At 46.6% G+C, this 25,792-nt stretch overlaps 1 protein-coding gene across 1 annotated transcript in view; it reads left to right on the forward strand.

Moving 5' to 3' along the window:
- The window catches only part of PREX2 (phosphatidylinositol-3,4,5-trisphosphate dependent Rac exchange factor 2), a 1,458,907-nt gene that overhangs the window by 432,386 nt on the left and 1,000,729 nt on the right, over positions 1–25,792 (forward strand). The window contains exon 8 of the mRNA XM_069621155.1: positions 4,410–4,543. Coding sequence (XP_069477256.1) covers positions 4,410–4,543 — 134 coding nt within the window. The remainder of the gene's footprint in view (positions 1–4,409; positions 4,544–25,792) is intronic.

Raw genomic sequence — 25,792 nt, forward strand, 5'->3', positions numbered from 1 at the left:
AGTGGCCCTCATTACAAGGTGGGCGCAAAGGGATACCGGCCACCGGTAATGACACCGGTGCCGGTAATCGCTTTGCGCCCTATTCCGAGGTCCCTTTGCGGGTCCTTCCCTTAACGCCTGGTTTTACCAGGCGTTAAGGATGGGACCCGCAAAGGGATACCGGGGTCAATAACGATACCGCAATTTGCGGTACCTTTATTGACGCCTTCCCCCTTCCCATTTAGCCCTATGGGGGCTCAAATGGGAATGGGGAATGGCTTTACAAATGGGGACTTACCAGTGCCACCAAGGTTGGACTGGACCGGTAAGTCCCCATACCACCAAGTCGTTGCCGGTACCGGTATTGGTGCTAGTCATGGCGCTAATAGCGCCATGACTAGCACCAACCTCGGAATGAGGGCCAGTGCCTTCACCTCGAAGCTATGCCCGCACAAGTGTTATCAAACTTTAATGTCACAACCTCCGATGGCTGTAGTGACACTGTTATTGTAGCCCAGGTGCACAATTGTACATCACCATCTCCAAGCCCCTTAGAAACTTTTGAATATAATCAAATTTTCGCTGTTCAAAATGTAGAGGTTGAAACCATTTTGAACGATGACGCTGCCAACCTTTCTGATAATGCGTCCCATGCTTCTCCCCCTTCACATGCAAACATGCCCTCTCTGTCAGCCCTTGCCTCACCGCCCCATCCCTCCACAACCAATTAATCGCAATCCCCAGTCGTGTTTTCAAACTCCACACATAACTCATCAGTTCTCTCTCACTTTCCTTTGCAAACCCTACCCCTACAATGACAGGCTTCATGTGACCTAACCAATCCATGTCTCCTAGCGCCTCTACTGCTCCTTTCATTGAACTCACTCTTAGTGCCATGAATACAGCTCTTCTATCCCTGACCAAACCTTATGAAGACCTAGACACGAAAATGAACTCCCAGACCTCCTGTTACTGACACTTCCAATCGGAAGAAGATTAACAGAATCCTAATAGCTCAGGATAATCACAGAGAGATACCATTAGAGGGTGTGGTGCCAACCCCTAAAGGCTCCTTCAACACAGCATTGGTATCAACGGTCAAGGTTATCTCAGTTTCTGATACTCAACTTCATGATTATCTTTGCGAAAGTTCTTCCAACACACTACCAACATCAACTGACCAGGTCATTATGATCCCTGACACTCGACCTCATGGTAAGCCTTATTGGCATTTACCATCTTTTCCAAGATGAAGAAGCTTCCCAAATCTCAAAACATTAAATCATTTATTGCTGTAAAATGGTTGGGCAACTGGCATTTCATTCACTCACTAACCCTGCTGAACAAACAAACTCAGACAACAAAAACTGCTATTACTAAAAAATATGCGAACTTAGCTCGGCTAAAGAGAGAAGGGCAGAAAAAGCACAATAACCTTACATCTCTCAAGGCTGGTCTGGTCAACTTACAATACAAACCATTAGATGACCTTTTACAAGAGGTGGAACTTTACAATAAGAAAACATTCCCAACCATATTCCGACTTCTCAAATAATTATTTCTATAGCACCCATTGACTCCTCTCATGTTCCCCCGCCTCCTTGCAAAGATAACTTCTGACTCTAGAAGAAAGGCGATCTAAAATTATAAAGTCAATTGCTCTGTTCGCTGCATTGCCTCAGACTAGGCAAACTAATTCAATTACACATGCTTGGAACTCTAAAAATCCAGTACGAAAACATGACATTTTAAACAGCTCTCTGGCTTTGCCATCCTCAGTTGAACCTATGATGTGGGCCCAGTCCCTACCAAAAACGAATAGTGCTTCTGTTTCCAAATCCAAAAATGTCACATGCACACCCTATAGTGACCATAATTTAACTCTCCATGGTCCTTTCTCCATCTGTGATCTGAATAGAACGGGCATCTTCAACATGATTTGGGCCTGCTATCTTTAAATGTCTCATATGCGTGGAAATTGTGCCCCATATATAAGAAGTGTCTGTCAACTTGAAACCTAGGTTTTCTGCTAAATGCCTTATCTACGTATGTGAATTCCACTGAACCTCTTTCTATGGTAATTTGGAGACGAAAAATAATAGCTATTTTGGAATCGGCTGATTTATCTAGTGAGCTACTAATGACCAACCCGAGCCAAACAAAAACTGTGGCAATATGACTGGATCTGCACGGGAGAATCGTGCATGACACACTACCACTTTCAAACTGAACATTTTGATTCTAATAGATTTCACACTCCCAGATCTTACTCTATTAAATTTCCATGTTACAGGTACAGGAGTTTATTCTTAAGGTTCCGGTTGAATCTGTGTTCAACAAAGGATGTTGTAGCAAACTGTATTATCATCCCTAAATCTGGCAACACATGCAGATTCTGTCATGATTCAAAAAAGCATGAAACCTTGAATAGACAGACAAATACTCTACTTGCAGCATCATTTTCATGATTACCTAATTTTGACATGTGAGTATTTATGGGGTAGACTATTCAGCTGTCAGTGAACATGTGTTAGAATTTCAATGATTAACTTGCTGTTATCCCTAAATTTAGATTGAATTAGTCTATTTTACCTAATTTGTATCAAGAAGTATCTTTATTTTTGTATTTTTGTTCTTTCTTGTGAAATTTTAAATGTGATATGTTTTATGTGCAGAAATTTGTTTGCAATGATGAATTTTCTTTTTCTTTTGTATTTATTAGTATATATTGAAAGGATGATTTTTATCAACTATACCAATAAATAATTATTTTAAAAGAAAAGAATGGAATGGAAAGAGCATTGGTAGTCTGCACATTTGACAGCGGTCATTGATCTCCTAGGAGGGAATGACGTGGGTGAAAGCATGACCTTGGTTGATGCTGACATTCTGCAGCATCAGACAGTTCCCCCTGGAATACCAATAACTTTCCTACATGTGCACGTTAGGATTTAACCTCCTACTGCATTGTGTTTATACTCACAAGAATAACCTTTGAAGTATACTGCTTCAATGTAATGGAGACCTCTTTTTATCGCTCGTTAAATAGTTGAACTGCCCTCTGCCCTGCTTCCTGTAACCCCCTCCCTGCACCTCCTCACTGACACTCAGCATGCCCCTCATCTCTCCATACACCACCCTGTGACCTTCTCTCTGGACCCCTTTCCGTTCCCTCCTTACCACTCTGTTAGCCCCTAGAGTCTCCATTCGGCAGCATGTCCTGCCCCTTTCTTCCTTCCCCCTGTGACACTGCCCTCCTGGGCCCCTTCGACTTCACCACTTCCCTATACGTGGATTTGCCTTTTGGGCCACTCTGTTGTTTGCTCTTTCTCATTGCTCTTTCCGTCACATGTATTGTCTCCCTTGTGCCATTTTATTGAATCGTTCCCTCCGTCATACGCCCCTGTCAGCTGGCCTTTCCTTCTGTATTCCTTCCCTTCCCTCCACTCGCTCACAGTGCTGACACCTCTCTGTCCTGGCCCCTGTTCATTCCTATGTTGCTGTCTTGTCTTTTCTGAGTCCATCGTTTCTTCTTGGCTCCTTCTGTCTATGCCCCTGTCCTTGTGCACCTTTAACTCTCTTTCCCTCCATGCTCCATGTAGCTCCACCTCCCGAGCTGCATACCTCTCTGACACCTCTGCCCCAAGAGGCACCCTGTGTCATTCCTCTCTGCAATACCTAACCCAGTGCACACCATTTAGAATGCCCGTACTCTTAGTTACCTTGGGCCCCTTTTCTTTGGTGTCCCTCCATCCGATCCTTATCTGTGAACTCCCTCCCACGCAGGGGTGTTGCTAGGTCTGGAAAAGATCCGGGGCAATGCTAAGGTCGGGACTATCGGCATTCAGGGCTAGCTAGCTTTTTGGTTGTAGCCCCTGAGCTTTTAATCCGGGGTTATAGTCCCCTCAGCCACCGCCAGCAATGCCTCTGTCCCAGGTCACTAGTCATGTGCCTTTACCTTCCTGTGTCTTGCCCCCTATTATCTTCCCCTTTATCCCTCCCCAGTGTTAATCCTCCTTTTGCCTTTCCCTCATGGTCCACACCTTTTGTGCTCCTGCAACCTTTCCCAGTGTTCCTTCCTCTTTGATCCTTCTCCCTATGATCCCTCAATCTGCAGACACTATTGCCACTATACAAATAGCATAACTATAGACTTTGACAATGCTTTTATTTTGTGGCAAGGAACATTGTAGTTGGATGCAATCTTTTTTTTAGGAAAGTGTTTGCCTCTCCCTTTTAACCCAGCATTGTTTAGTGATGCAGGTTTGCCGGTGCACACGGTTCACGTAGCACACGGGGTTCCCCCAGTCGTGGGGCGAATGTGATGAAAGAGATTGCGAGGTCCATTCTAGAGACAGCTCACAAAGCTATTTCGCTCGTGCAAGCCAGCGTATCAAAGCCCCCTGTTTTTTTTCTCTTGTCGCTGACAGGGCTCCAACATCACGGATACGTGCACTGAAATGCTAATGGACGGCATCCTGCTGAAGATCTCTGCTGGAAACATTCAGGAGCGGGTCTTCTTTCTGTTTGATAACCTCCTTGTGTACTGCAAGAGAAAGCACAGGCAAGTAGGCATGAGATGGTGTGTTCTTTTCTCCTTGTTTCGCATTGGCTTCTATAGACGTGTCATGAAATGCATTCCGATAGAACTTTTTTTAGATTCAGTTATTAACATCTGTTAAGATCTAACAAGGAACATCAATTGCACGTGCATGAAACTGAAATGGTAGACAGGGCCATGGGAGATGTGTGCTTTACTTCATCGCCTGCCTCTTTTTTCTGCCTTGTTGGGGTGGAGTACAGTGGCGTGTCCAGACTCTTTTGACTGGGGTGGCCCAAGTGGGGCACTGACTTATTTATTTTTATTTTATTTAAATGGTTATTTATAATGCGCTTAATACCCAGAGGTTTCTAAGCGCGGAACCTGGGAATCGAACCTGTGTTGCTCCGTGTCGTCTTGCTTCCAAAGAGAGCTTGTTGCTCCTGAGCTATCCTCCCGCCACTTATGCAGAGGTGGCGTGAAGTACGGGCGCACACACACATAATGATCATAGTTTAGGATAACGGGGTGGCCAATCAGATTCCAGGGGTATCGCGTGCCACCCAAGGCCACTCCCTGGACACGCCACTCTGGTGGTGTACACGAATGAGAATATCTTGATTTTCATGTGTTATTGGCCCGGTAGTGGGTGGGACAGCAATTGGAATTTACTACATGGCAGGGCATGGGCTGATACAAAACACTAATAGGATCCTTTTAATTTTACATCAAAAATAACACAGAGGTCCTTTTGCACTTTTGTGCAAAAGGTGCCTGCCACACATTTGTATAGCTTTCCGCCACATGGGGGAAAATTCTAAGTGATAACGCACAGTCAAGAGTGTAATTACACCTACATTTTTCACTGTGTGGGGAAAAGGGTAGGTGCCTCTCGTAATTAACAATGGCGGGATGCAAAGGTGAGGCGGGTTCCACGGGAATCCATTGGTTTCCCACCATAATGAAAATAGATTTTTCCAGGAAACCTGCCAGATTTGGCAGCCATTGCTGGAAGAGAAAGTGGACGTGTTAAGTTCACTGCTCTACAACTCTGGCTGCCAAATAATAGAGAAATTCCATGTGGGTGCAAAAAGTGATGCTATACATGGGGTCACATTTTTGCCATAACATCTTATGCTTTAAGGGACTTAGAATACGAACCCTTAAGGCAACAGTGGGTACTGACATGGACATTAAAAAGCTGAAAGTTAACTTCACAAAATCTTTTCAAATCACACAGCAACAACCTACAGAGCAGATCATTCCAATTCAAAATGACTCCAATAATTTCTATCATACCAGCAGCAAAACTTCAGAAAATGTTCATAACCAGGGGGTGCTGTATGAGAGCCTCTCAACAGTTCTCTGCATCGGGACTGTATCTGACATCAACATCAAAACAAATAGATGCCACTGCGCCCGTGACCTCAGTTTACTATTTTTTTTTCCTTTGCTCAACCACGTTGGGGAATTGTGTTTTCGTATTCATTGAAAAGAGGAATTCTGCTGTATTGTAAAATCCTATGACCAGGATGGTAGTGAAGCAGAAATCTTGTAAGGGCAAAAGAGCTCTCTGATTTAGGGGTAGGATGATATAGGCACCTATGAATACAAGATAATAAAAGGAGTGGTGTAGAATTCACAATCCAATCCCATCCTGGTAAAGGCCGCAGTACTACAGACCATTACAAAGGTTCACAAAACTGGCTGAAACACATGTCGACTATTAATATGTGAAGAAGTAGACACACTGAAAAGAAGCTATGTAGTGAATTCTGTTAATCTTTAGTCCCCGGTACATAGAAGGGGCCTATGTATTATATGTGATTTTGTGATATTGACTGAATGTGTATTGATAGTGTGGTGTGTATGTATTCATTGTACTGAAGAGATGTGTTATGAATTTGAAAGTCATTTCTGTACTTTCTATTTTATTAATCAATTGAAGAAATAAATATTTTATTTTCATAATTGGAAGTGTGTGGCTGGAAATAGATTAACGTTAGCTCTGTCTGTCATTATTGGCCTTGATCCTTTTTCATGTAGGAGTGTTATTATATCCTGGATGATCAAGACCATACAGGTACCCTATCGTTTTTTCTACAAAGTGCATATCCAACATCTTGGCTTTCACGTCTGGTGCAAATCTAGATTTGATTTTCTTAGCCAGGGGTTAAACCTTAACACTGATCTGGTGCCCATTGCCTTGCCTAGGGAATCCGAGCTATCTAAGGCATATTGTAGGGCCTGGTGCAGTGCATTAATTCTATTTGAAACAATGTTCAGAAACCCTTCTCTTTTCTCCCCTCCGGGATGTCTTCTTCAGACTGCTCAATGAACTTCCAACTAGGTGTGTGTACATTTAGCTAATGCACAGGAAGCGTTTATTGCCTTTAGTGCCATGCTTTCTGAAGCAAAGACCTGTTTTGCCCAGGCATCTTCTTTTGAATCAGAGGGGCAGAGACGCAGAAGCCGATGACCTAGACCCTGATCTGGCAGCCTAGATGATCAGGCTGTGTGGGCTAGGGTGTTTTGTCAGGAAGTCAGTGTCCGGGGATACTGGCCTGTACTTCTTTGAGAGATCCCCTTTTACTGCTGGCCTCGAGCAGGGCTTCTGCCATAGCGCTGTAAGAGAGTCTTTTAAGGCTGCATGAAAAGGCACAACTGATTCCCTTACTGGACCCCTGTACAGAATGTCAGTCAAATCATATTCTGTCACAGGTTTTGTCAGGGGTCCCTAACCCAGGGCCTCAGTTGCCTTCCCTGTGACAAACCTGTATGTCACATTAGGGTAAGCATGGGGGGTCTTGCTTTTTAACCAATTCTAATCTGTCAACATCAACCCAACATTAGGAGCTACCTCCTACATTAGATAATCGAGAATGATAGCTTCCTATACAATTCCTACTTTTTATTGTGTAACAACATTCCCTGTGTCTCTATCTGTAACTTATTGTTTCCGCTCTCTACATTCTCTGTACACAATGTTCTTCCCTATGCCATTAATTGATAAGTAAGATGTCTGCAACTATGCCGTGATATGGTTTGGGTGTACAAAAAATAAATACATAAAAATAGTAAATAAATAGAGATCAACTTCATGGGAAGTGTCTAGTCCACTTGACTCTTGGAGATCGGTAGTCAGGTTCTGTAACATTGCATCCTCCGAGAAACATTCCTCAGGAAGATCAGTGAGGTACATGGGTTCCAGCCCAAAAGGAATTTCGCCAAAAGGAATTTCGTCTACATAGCTGTCCACCATTATCTCAAAGGAAGACCTAAAATCTTTCCTTAACCTTGGAATATATCTTGCCACCAAGGGTCTTCCATCAAGTTAAGCAGCTTCCCTCATCTTAAGGTATTACCACGTTTATAATGCCAAAGGTACATTTGAGTTTTAGGTGCATGCCCTTCAATTTGGTATCAGAGGCTTCCATTTTTCAGATGGCCAGGCACACAATGGTTGTGAGAACCGATGGTAGATGTTTCTTTCAGTTTTACATACTTATCTGGCGTAGTACTGCTGTAGCGCATGATCAAAGACTGCAGAGCATGCTAGAAACACTCTAGGATGCAGATTTTACATTAATGATGGAGAAGTGTGCGTTCAGGATAGAGAGGATAGAGAGGATCAGCTACTTAGGACATGAGTTCAGTTCTGAGGGGGGTGAAGTCTACAGAAAGTCTGGTAATGGCCATTAAGAACATGAAGGAAATGCAGAATAGTAGAAGTATGTTATTTTTGTGGCTTGGTGGAACATTACCGCAATTGTATCGGGCACTTCACAAACTACACTAAGCGCATGAGGAATCTGTGTACTGAGGACTTGGAGTTTGCGTGGGATGGGGAGTGCCAATAAAAGAATTTGAAAACATATAAAAAGCTATTGCTTCTGCACCCGTGCTGGGACACTTTGGCAGTGGATGTAAATACTTAGGAATGACAGATGCCAGATATATCATGACATTGTTCTGGGATAGTAGCATTTGACTTGTGTGCACTCCTTTGGGCAGAGCAAAGGTATTCTGTGTTAGCGAAGGATGTGTTAGGTTGCATTTGTGCTTTAAATCACTTCCAAATCGTCCTGTGGCTGGTAAGCTCATAGTGAGAACTGCCTATTAACCTATGATTTGATTATTCCTGGCAAAGGAGCTGGAAGTATTTAGAAGCTGCAGAGGAATACTTGTTTAGTTTTGAGGAGATGGCAGTGGGCACAATCAACTTGAGTCAAGTCATGCTGTATAATTAAATATTTAAACAGGTATGTGCATATGTGAGAAGGGGCTGGTCATTAACATTAATGTGGGAAAGAGATGAAGTGAGAAAATTCCTTAAGGTCAAGAAGGAGATCAGCACCAATGGGGAGATGCATGGGAAAAGTAGCAAACCAGTACATACATTTCAGGTTTGAAAGGCATTTCTGGACAGCTGCCAGATAGGTCACGACTAATAGGAAAGGGAGACTTAATGGGAACTATTGATGGCCTGGTGAACACCAGCATTTAGAGAAGATGGTGAAAGGTTTTGTCCTGTGGAGGAAAGTGACAAGACAATCATGACTGTAGTTCAATCTCTTTGGACAATAGAACTTCCAAAGTTGGCCTGGTAAATTCATTGCCATTGAAGTGCTTGGCCCTGTTACTGCCAAATATGGGCAAAAGAAATGTTCCTGGTGTTAGTAGATCAGTTTCCCAAATGGCTGAAACTTGAGCAGTAGCTTAGGCGGACACACTAGCAGTAGCATGATTTTTGGATGCTATCATCCAAAGGGAAGGATTTCACAATATAAATACTAAGTGACAATGGTGTCCATTTGACGCCCAATGAGATGGAGAGGTTTTATGGCTATGTGGTCTAGACCAGTGCAAACCATAATTTTACCACCTTGAGATGGAAGGGGTAGTCAGGTGGGTCTTCTGTTGAATGATGGGAATAGGACGAAATGTCAGAATAAAAATTACCAACCCCACCAAAAGACCCAAAACACACACCACGAAAAGTTCTAACTACCAAAGGTTCGAACTTTTCGTGGTATGTGTTTAGGTGTTTCGGTGGGGTTGGTATGGGCCTGGGGGGGTGTCCCCCGCAACACCCCACTCTCTATAGTATACGTTATACTGAGCGGGGTGTAGCAGGGACACCCTTGCAGCTCACCGAGCAAGAAAAAAAGAAAAGGAAAGGACCCTGCGGCGCCGGTTCCCGATCACGCGTCTGAAGGAAAGGTAAATATGGGTCTGGGGGTGTTAGTGAGGGTGTGTGTGAGGGTGTGTGTTTGAATCTGTGTGATTTGTAATGGAAATGTTTGCATGGGAAATGTACGAACATTTTGGATTGCGTACATTTCCCATGCAAACATTTCCGTCGCGGGTAATTTGCCCGCGGACAAATCACGTAGATCCGAATGATGAATGCCATCTCCATGTTGATAAATTCCGATTGTTAAATGGGTAGGAGAGATCGTGAAGAGGGAGGTCGCATTCAGGTTTGCACCAGATGCCACTGCGGGTTTGGTACCCTTTGAGGTAGTACACCAAAGTATGCTCGTGTGTCTGGGCCGAGCAAGTATTGTTGACTGGATGATGTGAGACTGTCAGAGAGAGTGAGTGGGAGTCGAGCAAGAATGAAAGAAAGGTTTGATAGGTTGATATTCTGCAGGAAGTCTTCTATGACAGTGGATGATCAGACGCAACTAAAGAAACCCGGCCGATTGTCTTTTTTAAATGAAGTATTCAAGGCCCTTGCATATTTGCCAAGAACACTTCAAAATAAACTAATATGATTAGCTTTATTCATTCCAATCTCGATTGAAACTTGTTTACTCTCTCAAGAAAATGCACCCACAGGCGCTATTGATATACAAAGTTATTGAGATAACTTTGTATGTCATGGACATTGAATTGTTGATAATATTCAAGTGTAACGCCATTCTTTGTGCTCTCTGCAAACATGTAGTTATATTATTAACTCGCTTTATTTCAGGAATGTAGAAAACAAGAATCTATGACTCCAAGAGATACAGTACAATAATCGTGACCATCTCAGGATTGTGCCAATTTCACATTAGATCTAATCATTCTTATTTTACTTGTTTGCTTACTAGGTATGCTTGCACAATTAAGCATAATGTTGGCTTCATGTAACTCATGAATCAATCCCAAAATGGAAAAAGTCAGTGCATGTCATTTCCTATTTTACAATTAAAAAGGCCAGCTCCAGTTACGCAATTTACTTGTGTAAACAGATGAAATGCATTTTTGACCGGAGATGTAAAATGGTTATGGCCAACTCTCAGGATCATCTAAATCCGGTGCTGTGGGCTGCCTCCACTACCAAGGTAATGGCTTCCAGTCACTTTTATCAGCCCACATGGGAAATGACCAGTGATGGGAGGCCCATGGCACGAACATTACAACGAAACCAATTTGCTGTTGTAAAAAGCCAGCAGAAATCCACAGGTGCTGCACACATCAAAATCAAATGTGGTTGGAAAAGTCGCTAGACTAAATCTTCTACAGCAAAGTTTCCTGACTCCATCCTCCCGAAAGGGCAATTCTGATTCTATGTCCCCACTGGCAACTCTTCCTTCCCGTATCCATCCCAGCGGGATACCAAAAGTAACACACCACCATTCAGGAACAAGGCCAAACTCATATCAGAAGAATTAGAGCTGAAGCCTCTGACTTGAACAATCATCTCCTCTCTCCTTCCTCCTATGATCTGCTACCCTAAAACATATCTTACAAGACAGGTGGGTAGGTACAATGTGTTCACCATCTAAAATACTGCTACTCGTGGAATGATGGGATTTGTTTTTATTTGGCCACAACGTCATGATAATGTCTTGGATTGTTCTGGAGTGGTCATGCCAAGGCCATTTTCAAGAATCTTGCGTTTACGCCTTAGAAAAGGGAAGGTTTAGTCCCACGGCTGCCGTGTGAGAAACATAGTCTCTGTTTTCAGGGACTTATGAGGAAGAGAAGTTCAGTGTGCCTTATTCCCAAGACATTCCAGCTGATATCAGCTATAAATCAGATATGGGAATGAGAGCAACAGGCCTAAGACAAGAGCTTGCTGGTCTCAGCACTGGCAGTGGCACATCAGAAGTGCCTGTTACTATGCATGTAGAAGAGATCAAATTAATTGCATTTCTCATCTATGAGAGTGACTCTGATCTTGGCGTAGCTTAGGTAAGCACGGTATTCATTATCTGGAGGTGTTTATCTGGATAGGTCTTAGCTTGGCATTCCAAACAGTGACTCTAACGAACTGACTTCTGCCCTGTAGGAGTACAAGGATGAGTAGAGGCAAAAACGCCCACTCAGTCCTCACACCCCTACAAACCAAAAGCCAACACAATCATAGAGATAAAATAATCTCAGTCAAGAGATATACCTCCTTCTCCTTTCTATGATTTGGGCCGAGGATTTGCTCTCAAGTGGGGTGTGAATGTGGTGCCATAGAAACCTAAACAGTGAAGTATAACAGTTCAAAAAAAGGAATGTCCAATGAAAGTTCTATTCAAATATATATTTGACTCACAGACACCATGTACAATAATAACAAACTGTACAAACTCACCCCTGCAGAAAGGACACAGAATATGCAAAGATAGAAAAGTTGCAGCACTCTGGGTAACGAGGCAAGGGGAGAAAAGCCAAAAAAGACCACAATGTTCTAAGGATATCTTCTCGAGGTTGGAAACAGGATTAAAATGACCTGTAATGTTGTTACCTTTGAAATGCGCTCCGTTATGTATCTGTACTGTTGTTTTACCTCTGTAAAGAGCGCCGCTGTGTATCTGTATTGTTGTATACCTTATGTAAAGCGTGTCATTGCTTCTTGAAAGCAGGGTCCATGCTCAATAAATACAATACAAATAATAATAATAATATCCATCCTCTAGGGCTCAAAGTAAATAATACATTTGCAACAGTCTTGGTGGTTTGACAGCGTCGAACCAGGCTTCTTGGCATTGATTTTAGGTTCTCTTCAGTTTGAAGATGCAGCAGTCGTGTTGGTCCAGCGGCAAGTGGCTGCTGTCCCGAATCATCTCTTAGAGCTGTGAGAATCGGGCAGTCACCAGGTTCGGTCCGGCAGTTGAGGATTCATGGCAGATGAGCTGGTGCCGGAATGTGCAGGCAAGTCGATTCTTTGCAGGGCTCAGCAGTCACAGTTTGGGAGATACTAGGGTTGGGTTGATCAACTTACAGGACCGGCGATGAGGAGGCTGGTTCTTTGGACAGGAACTTGAGTAATGCAAGCAGCGGTACTTAGTTGGTTCCAGCCAAGGAAACAATATGTTTAAGCTGGCACTGTGCAGCAGCAAACAAAACCAAATAGGCAAACAGTGACTCGAAGAACAATGAGTGCCAAAGGCAGTGTCAAATTGTCCTGATAGTTCGCTTGGTGTCAAACATGCTCAAATAATGGCTTGCAGAGGGTCAACATTGGGTTCGAGGGGATTGTGTCCTCAGACGTATTTCACATCTATGACAGGTAATGACCACAGCTGTGCTGCTTCAGAACATTTTCGGCAGAGGGCGTCCTGCGTCAATGACATTGATACGTTGTTCCTTGAGGACCTCCGCTGAGGGTCGAAGTCACCGGATGTTATATATAGGCTGCACGGCACCCATGGCCTAAGTTCTGTTTTTTCTGCAAACGTGTTTGCTTCGGAATCTCGGCGCGCTCGATTCTTCTCTTCGATAGTGAAGTCTTCTTGTTCTACTACCCTGAAGTCGGGCTTTAAAAAATGGTTAAAAAATGTCCATCACAGACCCGCACGACATCTGCCTCTGGTGCCTCGGCGAAAGCCACACAACCGACGACTGCAATGATTGCCAGTCGCTGATGTCTAAGGCCTTGCGGGAACGTAAGAAGAAATTAAAGGTAGGTAGGGTGTCTAAGCCCCATAAATCGAAGTCCGCTGGGCTTTCGACCGATGACTCGAAGGGGTGACTCTCCACGTCAGCAAAAATCCAGGGGGTCTTGGTCTTGGAGTGGTTCCCGCCATTCCTCTGCCTCCTCGAGGCACTCTAGGAAGCACCGTCACCGGTCACTTTCCCCGTCCTCGTTGGAGGACTCCGCCAGATGGTTGACTTGTCCCACCAAGTCTTTGTCGCCGGCCGAATGGGACAGTTCCAGCCATGCCTTGGAAAGAAGCTGGCAGGGAATGGGCTTGGTCCACCACTCGCATGCCTTTGGGCTCGGGCAGTCGGCGCGATCATCGGGAGCCGTCGAGGTCCCGATCAGACAAGCAAGGTCACTGTAGCCATGCCAGATCCAGTTCCCGGTCCTCGACGCCATTGAGACTGTCGGACCCTGTGAAGCCTTTGAGAAAGGCGTCGATGCCACCGGCGCCGTGTCCGTCGAAGGACGCTCTCGGGCTCCACCCTCGTTGATGCCTCGGTCGACGTTGACACCGATTCCCTCGGCACCTTCGACACTGTTTGTGGAGGATTTGCTAGAGGTGCCCTGGAGGGCTGTGGAAACTCCTAAGAAGGCTCTCAGTAAGTCTGTGAGGCCTTATTTTGAGCCCCTCCTCCCAGATTGGATTTGTTCCAACCTTTGGATTATATTTCGGAGGTGGAGGAAGGGTCTGATGAGGAAATGGTTGTGCCTCCTAATGTCCCTGATGACCTTTTGTCTGGGCACAGTCAGATGGAGGAACTCCGTCAGTCTTTGCATGACGCCAGTGGTCTTGATACCTCTCCAGAGGTGGAGTTTGGCAGGCCTGAGCCTGGGACGCATGCTGAATCCTCCTATAGGTGTCTCATGTCAAGGGTGACTGAATACTTGGGGTTGTCTGCTCCACCTGTTGATTTTGATCAGGATGATCTGCGGACATCCTGGACCAAGGTCTACCCACTGACCCGGTGTTGCCATTTCACATGGCTTTGCAAAGAAGGGTGGCGGCGGCTTGGACTGCTTCGGAGAGTCGCCCGGCAGTGAATAAGTCACTTCTGAAAAAATACCGCCCAGCCAGTAGTGTCCCCTGCTACTTGTCGACGCACCCTACTCTGGAGAGTTTGATGGTGCAGGCTGCTACGGCCCCCACAAAGCAGGCTGCGTACCCTACCATCCCTCTTGATAGGGACGATAAGCACTTTGATGGTTGGGCGAAGAAGGTATTTTCTTCTGGGGGTATGGCTTTGAAGGCAGCCAACTCCGTTTGTGCCTTGGTGAGGTTGACTCACACTCTGTGGAATTGTGCATCTTTGGCGGCTGAGCATATTCCCGAAGAGGAAGAACGGGATGGTTTTCTAGCCCTCATGCAAGACGGAAAGGATGCCATGTGTGAATCCGTTCAGTCGGGTTTGGATGCGGCAGACTGTGTCAGCCGGTCCATGGCTGCGAGCACCGTGATACGCAGGTTTGCGTGGTTGCGCAAGTCGGGGTTTGCTCCTGATGTGCAATCCCAGCTTCTCAACATGCCTTTTGATGGGGTGCACCCCTTTGGCAGCAAGGCTGACGAGAGCCTTGAGAGGTTGCAGACCTCCAAAGCTGCAGCAAAGTCTTTGAACGCTGCAGTACGTCAACCTCCACCTTTTCGTCCTAGCGGACAGCAATGGGGGGGGGTTCCTTTCGGTACTACTCTACCTTTGGTAGATCGAGAGGAGCTGCCAGTCAAAGGGGCCACCGTAGGAGTCCCAGAGGTGGAAAGCAAGGTACTCGAGGTGTCAAAGCCACTCGGGCAGTTGCCTCTTTGCCCTCAGGCACTGCTGCAGCCACGTCAGCTCAGTCATGAGGCCATGTTCCATGGTTCGCCGGTTGGGGGCAGAGTTGCGCAGCATCTTGGAGAATGGCGAGCAATTACTCCAGATGTGTTGGTTCTGGAGATCATAACCCACGGCTACTGTCTTCCCTTCCGGCAGAGGCCTTACAGCAATCCACCGGGGAAGCTCTCTTTGAAACATCCGGATCCGCTCCTTGCACAGGAAATCCTATCCCTGCTGGAGAAAGGCAACCATAGCACTGGTGCCTGTAGTAGAGAGGAACAAGGGATGGTATTCCCCTTATTTTTGTATCCCAAAAAAAGACGGGGGATTGAGACCCATCATGGACTTGCGTTGGCTGAACAAGCTCCACAGGAAGGTCAAGTTCAAGTAGGTAACTCTTTCTCACTTTCTCATGTCTTCCAGGCCATTCAGCTTCAGGATTGGTTGGTGTCTCTCGACCTCAAGGATGCTTGCTTTCATGTGCCGATTCATCCCAAGCACAGGAAGTACCTGAGGTTCGCGGTTGGCGACTCGCATTTTCAGTTTCGGGTCCTGCCGTTTGGACTGACCTCCGCCCCGAGGGTCTTAACCAAGCTGATGGTGTTGGTGGCAGCATTTCTCAGGAAAGGGGGGACTCACGTCTACCCCTACCTGGACGATTCGTTGATCCGGGCATGCTCTCCCGAACAAGCACTAGATCATCTGTTCGTCCCCTGCCACTCCCTTCACAAGCTGGGCTTCTCCCTCAATTTAAAGAAGTCCCATTTAACACCTACCCAACGGCTCCAATACATCGGAGCAGTGCTTGACACATCCCTGGGGCAGTGTTTGCCTCCCAGGTGAGGGCTCATCACATCCTGCAGGTGGTGGACAAATTTCAGCATGCCCAGAGTCTCCTGGCGTTCGAGTTCTTGAGGTTGCTCGGCCTCATGGCATCCTGCATTTTCCTGGTGCCAGAGGCCAGGCTGCGTATGAGATCTGTGCAGTGGGCTCTCAAGATGCAGTGGCCCCCTTCTCTGGCAGGATGTGGGATCCCATTCAGATTCCGCCCTCGGTCGCACAGGATCTTCTGTGGGGGGCCGTTGAAGGCAATCTGATGAAGGGAGCTCAATTTTGGCAACCTTGGCTGGAGGTGACGATCGTGATGTACGCATCCATCACGGGTTGGGGAGCTCATGCCAACGAGTTGACAGCCAGTGGCCGTTGGTCTCCGTCGGAGTCCAGACTCCACATCAATCTGTTAGAGCTGCGGGCTGTCGGGCTAGCCCTGAAGGCTTTTCTGCCATCTGTGCGGGGGAAGAGTGTCCTGATTATGACGGACAATACGGTGGCCATGCACTACCTCAACAATAAAGGAGGGGAGGGTCACTTCCGTTGTGCAGGGAGGCGATGCAGCTCTGGTTCAGGGCCATCCAGCAGGAAATTTCGATCTCAGCATTTCATCTGACCAGAGACGAAAACACGGCGGCGGACGCTCTGAGCAGGAAGAGCACGGTCTCTCACAAGTGGGAGCTGGCACAGGAAGTTCTGTTGGAGATCTTCGCCCTTTGGGGAACCTCACAAGTGGATTACTTCGCCACCAGTGTCAACCGGAAGTGCGAAAGATTCTGCTTGTGGGAATTTCCTCCAAGAGGAGCGTTAGGGGACGCGTTCATAGTAGAATGGTCCTTCCTATTGCTGTATGCATTTCCTCCAGTCCCAGTCATTCTGCAAGTGTTGCAGAGGTTAGGGAGGTTCGGTTACCGGATGATCCTCATTGCCCCGGCATGGGCCAGGAGAGCGTGGTACTCAGACCTTTCCATCTGCCCTCCACGCCGTCTTCCCTACCGAGACGATCTGCTCTCATGGGAGGGGGGTCGGTTCTCCATCCAGAGGTCAAATCTCTCAGCCTTCATGCTTGGTATCTGAAAGGTTGAGGTATAAGGATTGGGACCTCCCCGAAGACGTGATGGAGGTGTTGCTTACGGCCAGAAGGCCCGCAATGAAATCCCTGTACCGTTGCCGTTGGAGAAAGTTCTGTGACTGGTGCAGGGTACAGAATGTGGATCCTTTCCAATGTTCTATTCCTTTGGTTTTGTCTTTTTTGCTTTCTTTAGCCCACAAGGGCCTGCAAGTGGGTACCATTAAGGGTTACCTGGCGGCGCTGTCCATATTTAAGCGCTCGTCTGAGGAATGTTCTTATTTTAAGATCCCTTTGATTTCTCAGTTTCTAAAAGGGCTAACTAATGTGTTTCCACCATCTCCTTTCCAGGTGCCGGGATGGGATTTGAATTCGGTTTTCAAGCTCCTAATGGGAGCTCCATTTGACCCCTTACATTCTTGTCCGCTGTGACTGTTGTCCTTTAAGACTGTATTTTTAGTTGCGGTTACTTCTGCACGCAGAGCGCATGAGTTGCAGGCACTTTCCGCCAAGCCACCCTTTAATGTGTTCCATAAGGACAGGGTTGTCCTGTGGGTGCGGCCTTCTTTTCTTCCGAAGGTTGTGTCGGAATTCCATTTGATCCAGAAGGTGATCCTTCCAGCGTTTTATCCTCCTCCACATCCTGGTAAGGAAGAGGAGAGGCTCCATAGGTTGGAACCTAGAAGAGCGTTGAGTTTCTATCTCTCACGGATGTCCCGGGTCAGAGTGGATGATCAGCTCTTTGTTGGTTATGCTGGAAGGCGCTTGGGTCAGGCTGTTTCCAAACAGACCTTGTCTAGATGGATAATTTTGACGATCTATGAGTGTTACCGTTTGGCGGGAAAGGACCCTCCAGTGGGCTTACGGGCTCACTCTAGTAGGGGTGTGGCTGCCTCCACTGCTCTGCAGAGGGGAGTTCCTATTCACAATATTTGCAAAGCAGCTACATGGGCCTCTGTCCATACTTTTGTGAGACACTATTCCTTGGACTCCATCCATGGGCAGGATTTTGTAACGCTCACCTGATTCCCGTAGAGGCGCCGGTCTTGACTGGGCGTATACCGTATCTTCAAAGGTGAAGTGTAACACACGGCTGGCTCTTTGGGCTGGACCTCTGTGCACTGTATGACTGGCTCGAAGGGTAAGATGTCTGCAGATAGAAAATGTGGGATTAATGAACTGGGTTATTGAATGTCTCTCTCTTCTTCCCTTTCTCTTGTCCTGTAGAACCCCAAAGGTTAACGCTCTCACCTTAGGTAAGTGAACGCCGTGCTCTCCATCTGCCTCGAGGCAGGGTGCTGTAACCAGTTTCTTCACTGGATAAGGGGAGCAGGCCTCTTGACTTCAGAGGACTGCTGTCCGTCGTTTACTGCACGAACGGTAAGTTTCGAGTAATTCTAATGTCTTTAAAGTCTTTAGTAATGATGTCTCTTGTTTTGCAGGGTTCCGGCGATGGCAGATGGCGGGCTGAAGTGAGTTGAAGAGGTAGCCCGTGTGATGAATAGAAGCGCCTGGAAGCACGTAAGTAAGCGCTTGTTGCCTGCTTCATGATGCGCTTTAACTGTCTTTTTATTTTGCAGGTACAAGTTCGGGGCGGCTGCAGGGTGTCGGAATACCCACTGGGTTTAGATGTGGAAAGGAGTAATGGCACGTGAGTATTAAAGTTCCCTAATGTCTTTAAACGCACCTTGTTTTGTCTTTCAGATGCAGGATGCAGCGCCGAGGGCCTCCGGAGCGTGCGAAGAGTTGGTAAGCTTTTGTCTTTCAGATGCCGGAATGCAGTGTGAAGTCCTCCGGAGTGCACGAAGAGTATGTAAGCCTTTGTCTTTCAGATGCCGGAATGCAGCGCGAGGCGTTGGTGGCAGCCGATGGACCTGGTAAGTGAAGAGCTGTCACTGAAGACCGTAATGCTAACCTGTTCTTTCTTGTCTTTATAGGTGTTGCCGAAGACTGGATTCAGAATGGTAAGCCTTTTTCCTTAGGCCCAGGATCAGATGCAGAAGACACGATGAGCGTTCTGCTGCTGAGAATAAGAGAATAACGCAAAGCAAGATTCATCCATCGGGTGTGGTTTAAATAGCCTCCTGTAGTGCTTAGGTGTCTCCTTCCACAGCCACGCCTAGGTAAGAAAAGAGTTCCTGCCTTCCAGAAGAGTTCCAGTGTTCTGAATCTAGGGAGTGGCTCCTGCCCCACCCAACAGGAAAAGTAGTTCCACACAGAAGAGGATCAGAGACTCAACTGGCAGGCAAGTAAGCAGCATGGTCTGCTGCAGGTAAGTCCACCCAAGCATTATGAGCCCGGCGCTTCCAGCGCTGGGACTGGGCATATTTATGAGCCTGGTGCCACTGGCGCCAGGACTGGGTCCAAAAGGTCCCAATTGGGACTGGTTGGCACTCGGAACCTGGGTTATGGATCTGCTTCCAAGGGAGTTGGGAAAACCCTGACCTTTTGGAAGCAGAGATCATGACAGTACCCCCCCTCAAGGCCTCTCCCAAACCGGGCTTCTCCGGGGGTTTTGGCTTGTCAGGAAATGTTTGGTGAAATCTTTTGATTAGGCGAGGAGCGTGGACATATTCAGCAGGTTCCCATGATCTCTCTTGGGGGCCGTAGCCTTTCCAGTCAATTAGGTAGAATAGTTTAGATTTGGAGATCTTGGAGTCCAGAATACTTTTGACTTCAAACTCGAGTTCTCCATCAACTAGGATAGGTTTTGGAGATTTGGTTAGTCGGGTTTGAGGTTGCACTATTTTTAATAGAGAGACGTGGAAGACCGGATGTATCTTCATGTGCAGGGGCAAGTCCAACTTGACCGCTACTGGGTTTACTATGGTAGTGATGGAATAGGGACCAAGGTATCTTGGGTTGAATGTGCGTGGCCCTTTTAGAGGTAGATATTTGGTGGATAACCAGACTTGATCCCCTACTTGATATTGAGGGGCTTCCTTCCGATGTTGATCTGCTCCTTTCTTGTATTGTTCTTTAGCCCTTTGAAGATGAGAAACAGCTTCCTTAAAGGCTTGGGTGATTGTAGAATGCAGGTAGTCTACTGCTGGTGTTTCAAGATCTTGGAGGGGATCCAACTCCGAGGTTCGAGGAGTTAGATCCGTACAAAAGAAAAAACGGGGTTTTCCCAGTTCCCGAATGGACAGAGTTATTGTAGGCATATTCGGCTATCCAAAGGATGTCTTTCCAAGTTTTTTCAGTTTGTTGCAGCATGCAGCGTAAATACTGTTCCAGAGTTTGATTGGTCCTCTCGGTTTGTCCGTCGGTCTGAGGGTGGTGACTGGTCGATAGTCTCACATCAATTTGAGCCGACTGACAGCAACTTCGCCAAAAATGAGAAATAAATTGACTACCTCGATCCGAAATTAGAACCGAAGGAAAACCGTGCAGTCGGACGATGTTTTCGAGAAATTCTCGGGCCAGAGTTGCTGCTGTTGGCAAGCCTTTGAGCGGAATGAAATGTGCCATCTTGGAGAATAAGTCCACGATTACTAGAATCGTATTGTATCCGGAGCATGGAGGTAGATCGGTGATGAAGTCCATAGAAAGCGTATGCCAAGGGCGAGGTGGGATGTCAATAGGGCGTAAGAGGCCTGCTGGTCTTTCCTTTTGACTTTTGTTTTGGGCGCATACTCCACAGGACATTATAAAGTCTCTGATATCTTTTTTCCAAGACGGCCACCAGAAGTAGCGCTTGATCTTTTCTGAGGTCTTGGCCATACCGGGATGTCCTTCCATTAAAGAATCGTGATAACAAGAGATTACTTTTTTCTGTAAATCTGTGCTGGGTAGGTATAATCGTTCTTGGAAATACAATAAGTTGTCCTTTACTGCAAAGTCCTTTCCCTGCAGATGCCAATTCTGTATGTCTGCTGGAGTTACAAGTTGCCTGGCTTTATCCTTAACTTCCTCTATGGATTCTGTGGCGATTACACCCAGAATTCTTTGTTCGGGAATGATTGGTACAGGTTTAGGGTTGATCAAGTGTTCTTCCACTCCCATCCGAGAAAGGGCATCAGCTTTACCGTTTTTTGTACCAGGTCGATAGGTAATTATGAAGTCAAACTCGGCAAAGAATAATGCCCAACGGAGTTGTCTAGAGGATTGGGCTTTTGCGGTTTTCAAATATTGCAGGTTTCGGTGATCCGTAATCACAGTAACGGTGTGTCGGGCCCCCAGCAGATAATGCCGCCAAGCCTTAAAGGCAGACTTGATAGCCAGAAGTTCCTTGTCAGTAATCGTGTAATTGATTTCAGGAGGCGAGAATTTGCGGGACCAAAATGCCACGGGATGCAACAGATTGGTTACCGGGTCCTTTTGTGATAGAACTGCCCCCATGGCAACGCTTGAAGCATCAGTTTCCACGATGTAGGGGAGTTCGGGGCGAGGGTGTTTTAAGATTGGTGCCGAGATAAATTTAGTCTTCAAATCCTGGAAAGCCTGTTCCGCCTCGGTAGACCATTCAAAACGTTTGTTTTTCTTTAACAAGGCAGTGATCGGCTGGACTATTCGAGAGAATTCGGGGATAAACCTGCGGTAAAAGTTAGCGAAGCCTAACATGCTTTGCACACCTTTTACGGAGGATGGTGATGGCCATTTGAGAACTGCATCGACCTTCTTTGAATCCATACGCACTCCGCCAGGTGATAATATGAATCCCAAGAATTCAACTTCAGTCACGTTGAAAACACATTTTTCCAACGTAGCGAAAAGTTTGTGTTGACGCAATCTTTCGAGGACCATTTTCACGTGTTTCCGATGTTCAGATTCCGATGAAGAATAAACGAGGATGTCGTCAATGTAAACAACAACACACACATCTATGATCTCTCTGAGGACATCGTTCATAAAATATTGAAAGGCGGCCGGGGCATTACAAAGTCCGAAGGGCATGACCTGATATTCAAATAGCCCATACTTGGTGCGGAAGGCCGTCTTCCATTCATCGCCCTCTTTTACTCGTACCAAGTGGTAAGCTCCTCTAAGATCCAGCTTTGTATATATGCATGCTTTTCTGACTTGGTCCAGGAGTTCAGGGATCAAAGGTAACGGATATCTATTCTTAACGGTGATCTGGTTCAGGGAGCGATAATCTATACAAGTTCTAAGGTCTCCTTCCTTTTTTGGAACGAAGAACAAAGCTGAAGAAGCAGGGGACTTGGAAGGACGAATAAACCCATTTGCCAGGTATTGATCCAGGTATTGTCGAAGGTGAAGGTTCTCAGGCTCGGTGAGGGCATAAATTCTACTACAAGGAGGAGTAGATCCAGGTATCAGGTCGATCTGGCAGTCATAAGACCTATGAGGAGGTAGAGAGTTAGCCTGATCCTTCCGGAAAACATCTTGGTATTCTAGGTATTCGGGAGGTAACTGGGGAGTCTCTGAAGAAATTGCTGCCAGTGCAACACAAGGTGGAGGGTGACAAGTAGAGACACATTCTGGAAACTGGACCGTTCTTGCTCGCCAATCGACCAGAGGATTGTGTTTCTCTAACCAAGGTATTCCTAGAATAATCTGAAACTGAGGGGCCTTGATCACATCGAACACGATCTTCTCATGGTGTCCATCTTGACTTACTAGCGTCACTTCTTGAGTGGTATGCGTTACTGGCCCGGAGGCTATCTCCGTACCATCCACCGTAGTAATGACGTCCTTTACAGCCTTGGGACAAAGAGTTAGATTCATCCTCAAAACCATTTCATGATCCACATAATTGCCGATGGCACCGCTGTCGACGTAAGCTTCAATTGCATGTAATCGATCCGGATTATCAGGGCTGATGAAGACCATCGGTATCACGAAATGCGAGGTCACGGAACTGGTTTTCACGCTCGGCAAGAGGACCTCTATTCTTGTCGGGCAAGGTCGTTTCCCTGCTCAGAGTTTGTAACTTTGGTAACTGCAGCTCCTACTGCCTTCTTGGCAGGTTTCACCGGACAGTCTTGAAGAAAGTGCCCTGAGTTTCCGCAATAGAGGCATAATTGCAACTGTTTTCTCCTTTCCCGCTCCTTTTGTGTTAGAGGACCTTTCAGACCCCCTATTTGCATGGGTTCCCCGGAGTCTACTCCTTTGGAAGGAGTTGGCGGTTTGGAAAATACTCGAGCATCAAACTTGGAACGATTGGCCTTCCTGTTCTGCAGTCTGTGATCTATTTGAACGACTAAGTCTATATAGTCCGGGCAATCTTGTGGGGGATTCACTACTTGGGCTAACACATCTTTGAGCTCTCCGCGTAGACCTCTATAAAACAGCGTAATCCTTTTGTCCTCAGGCCAGTGAGTTTCCACTATCAATCTGTTGAAAGATGCAATATAAGCCAAAAGGTCTTGATTACCTTGTCGCAACGAAAGAAGCTCATTGTCCAAGGCCTGCCCCTGTGAATGACTTGCGAACAGTTTTTCCATACTGAGCTGAAAAGCTTGAAAATCATGGAGGACCGGATCATCTTGATTTACTAGAGGGATCGACCAGTCTGCCGCATTGCCACTAAGGTACGAAAGCACGAAAGCTACTTTAGCTTGATCAGTTGGAAAGGCTGCTGGCCGGCATAAGAAATGCAACCGGCACTGATTGATAAATACTGCAAACCTCTTTGGGTCACCAGAAAATCGTTCTGGCGGAGCCAGAGGTACATTCCCAGGTAGGTTGATCTGCACTGGATTCATAGAGGATGTAGAAGGAAGATTTCCCCCAGATGCGGGTAACGGGGTCTGTCCGGCTTGTGACTGTAGCAATTGTCTAGCGAGATTATCTGTTCGCTCCTTGGAAATAATCAGTTCCCTTCTTAGAGCGTTCGTTTCCTGACGGGCTGCATGCACTTTTGCCCTTAGTTCCCCAAGTAACTGGGCTAGCTGGTCGGTATCCGAGGTTTCCATAGCGCCTGGACGGGAGTTTTGTGGTAGGCTTTGCGTTCTGTAACGCTCACCTGATTCCCGTAGAGGCGCCGGTCTTGACTGGGCGTATACCGTATCTTCAAAGGTGAAGTGTAACACACGGCTGGCTCTTTGGGCTGGACCTCTGTGCACTGTATGACTGGCTCGAAGGGTAAGATGTCTGCAGATAGAAAATGTGGGATTAATGAACTGGGTTATTGAATGTCTCTCTCTTCTTCCCTTTCTCTTGTCCTGTAGAACCCCAAAGGTTAACGCTCTCACCTTAGGTAAGTGAACGCCATGCTCTCCATCTGCCTCGAGGCAGGGTGATGGAACCAGTTTCTTCACTGGATAAGGGGAGCAGGCCTCTTGACTTCAGAGGACTGCTGTCCGTCGTTTACTGCACGAACGGTAAGTTTCGAGTAATTCTAATGTCTTTAAAGTCTTTAGTAATGATGTCTCTTGTTTTGCAGGGTTCCGGCGATGGCAGATGGTGGGCTGAAGTGAGTTGAAGATGGAGCCCGTGTGATGAATAGAAGCGCCTGGAAGCACATAAGTAAGCGCTTGTTGCCTGCTTCAGGATGCGCTTTAACTGTCTTTTTATTTTGCAGGTACAAGTTCGGGGCGGCTGCTGCAGGGTGCCGGAATACCCACTGGGTTTAGATGTGGAAAGGAGTAATGGCACGTGAGTATTAAAGTTCCCCAATGTCTTTAAACGCACCTTGTTTTGTCTTTCAGATGCGGGATGCAGCGCCGAAGGCCTCCGGAGCGTGCGAAGAGTTGGTAAGCTTTTGTCTTTCAGATGCCGGAATGCAGTGTGAAGACCTCCGGAGCGCACGAAGAGTAGGTAAGCCTTTGTCTTTCAGATGCCGGAATGCAGCGCGAGGCGTTGGTGGCAGCCGATGGACCTGGTAAGTGAAGAGCTGTCACTGAAGACCGTAATGCTAACCTGTTCTTTCTTGTCTTTATAGGTGTTGCTGAAGACTGGATTCAGAATGGTAAGCCTTTTTCCTTAGGCCCAGGATCAGATGCAGAAGACACGATGAGCGTTCTGCTGCTGAGAATGCAGAATAACGCAAAGCAAGATTCATCCATCGGGTGTGGTTTAAATAGCCTCCTGTAGTGCTTAGGTGTCTCCTTCCACAGCCACGCCTAGGTAAGAAAAGAGTTCCTGCCTTCCAGAAGAGTTCCAGTGTTCTGAATCTAGGGAGTGGCTCCTGCCCCACCCAACAGGAAAAGTAGTTCCACACAGAAGAGGATCAGAGACTCAACTGGCAGGCAAGTAAGCAGCATGGTCTGCTGCAGGTAAGTCCACCCAAGCATTATGAGCCCGGCGCTTCCAGCGCTGGGACTGGGCATATTTATGAGCCTGGTGCCACTGGCACCAGGACTGGGTCCAAAAGGTCCCAATTGGGACTGGTTGGCACTCGGAACCTGGGTTATGGATCTGCTTCCAAGGGAGTTGGGAAAACCCTGACCTTTTGGAAGCAGAGATCATGACAGATTTGGCCTTTGGTAAGGCAGTCCTTTGTTCAGCAATTTGATTGGGCATTCTAAAATTATAAATTGTAAATTCTTTTCCCACCTCCGTATGTTGGTACTGCTTTGGGAGTCTGTCATAGATGTGTAATAAGTTGGAGGACACAATCCCATCGAAGAACAAGTTACTTACCTTATCTGGTAACGTTCTTTCAATGGGATGTTCCTCCGGCGTATTCCACATCGAACCCTCCCAGCCTGCTCCTCTTAAGAATTTCTTATGCGATGGACACCCCCACA

The sequence above is a fragment of the Ambystoma mexicanum genome, chromosome 5q (genome assembly GCF_040938575.1).
Source record: "Ambystoma mexicanum isolate Mex_15411 chromosome 5q, UKY_AmexF1_1, whole genome shotgun sequence".
NCBI lineage: Eukaryota > Metazoa > Chordata > Amphibia > Caudata > Ambystomatidae > Ambystoma > Ambystoma mexicanum.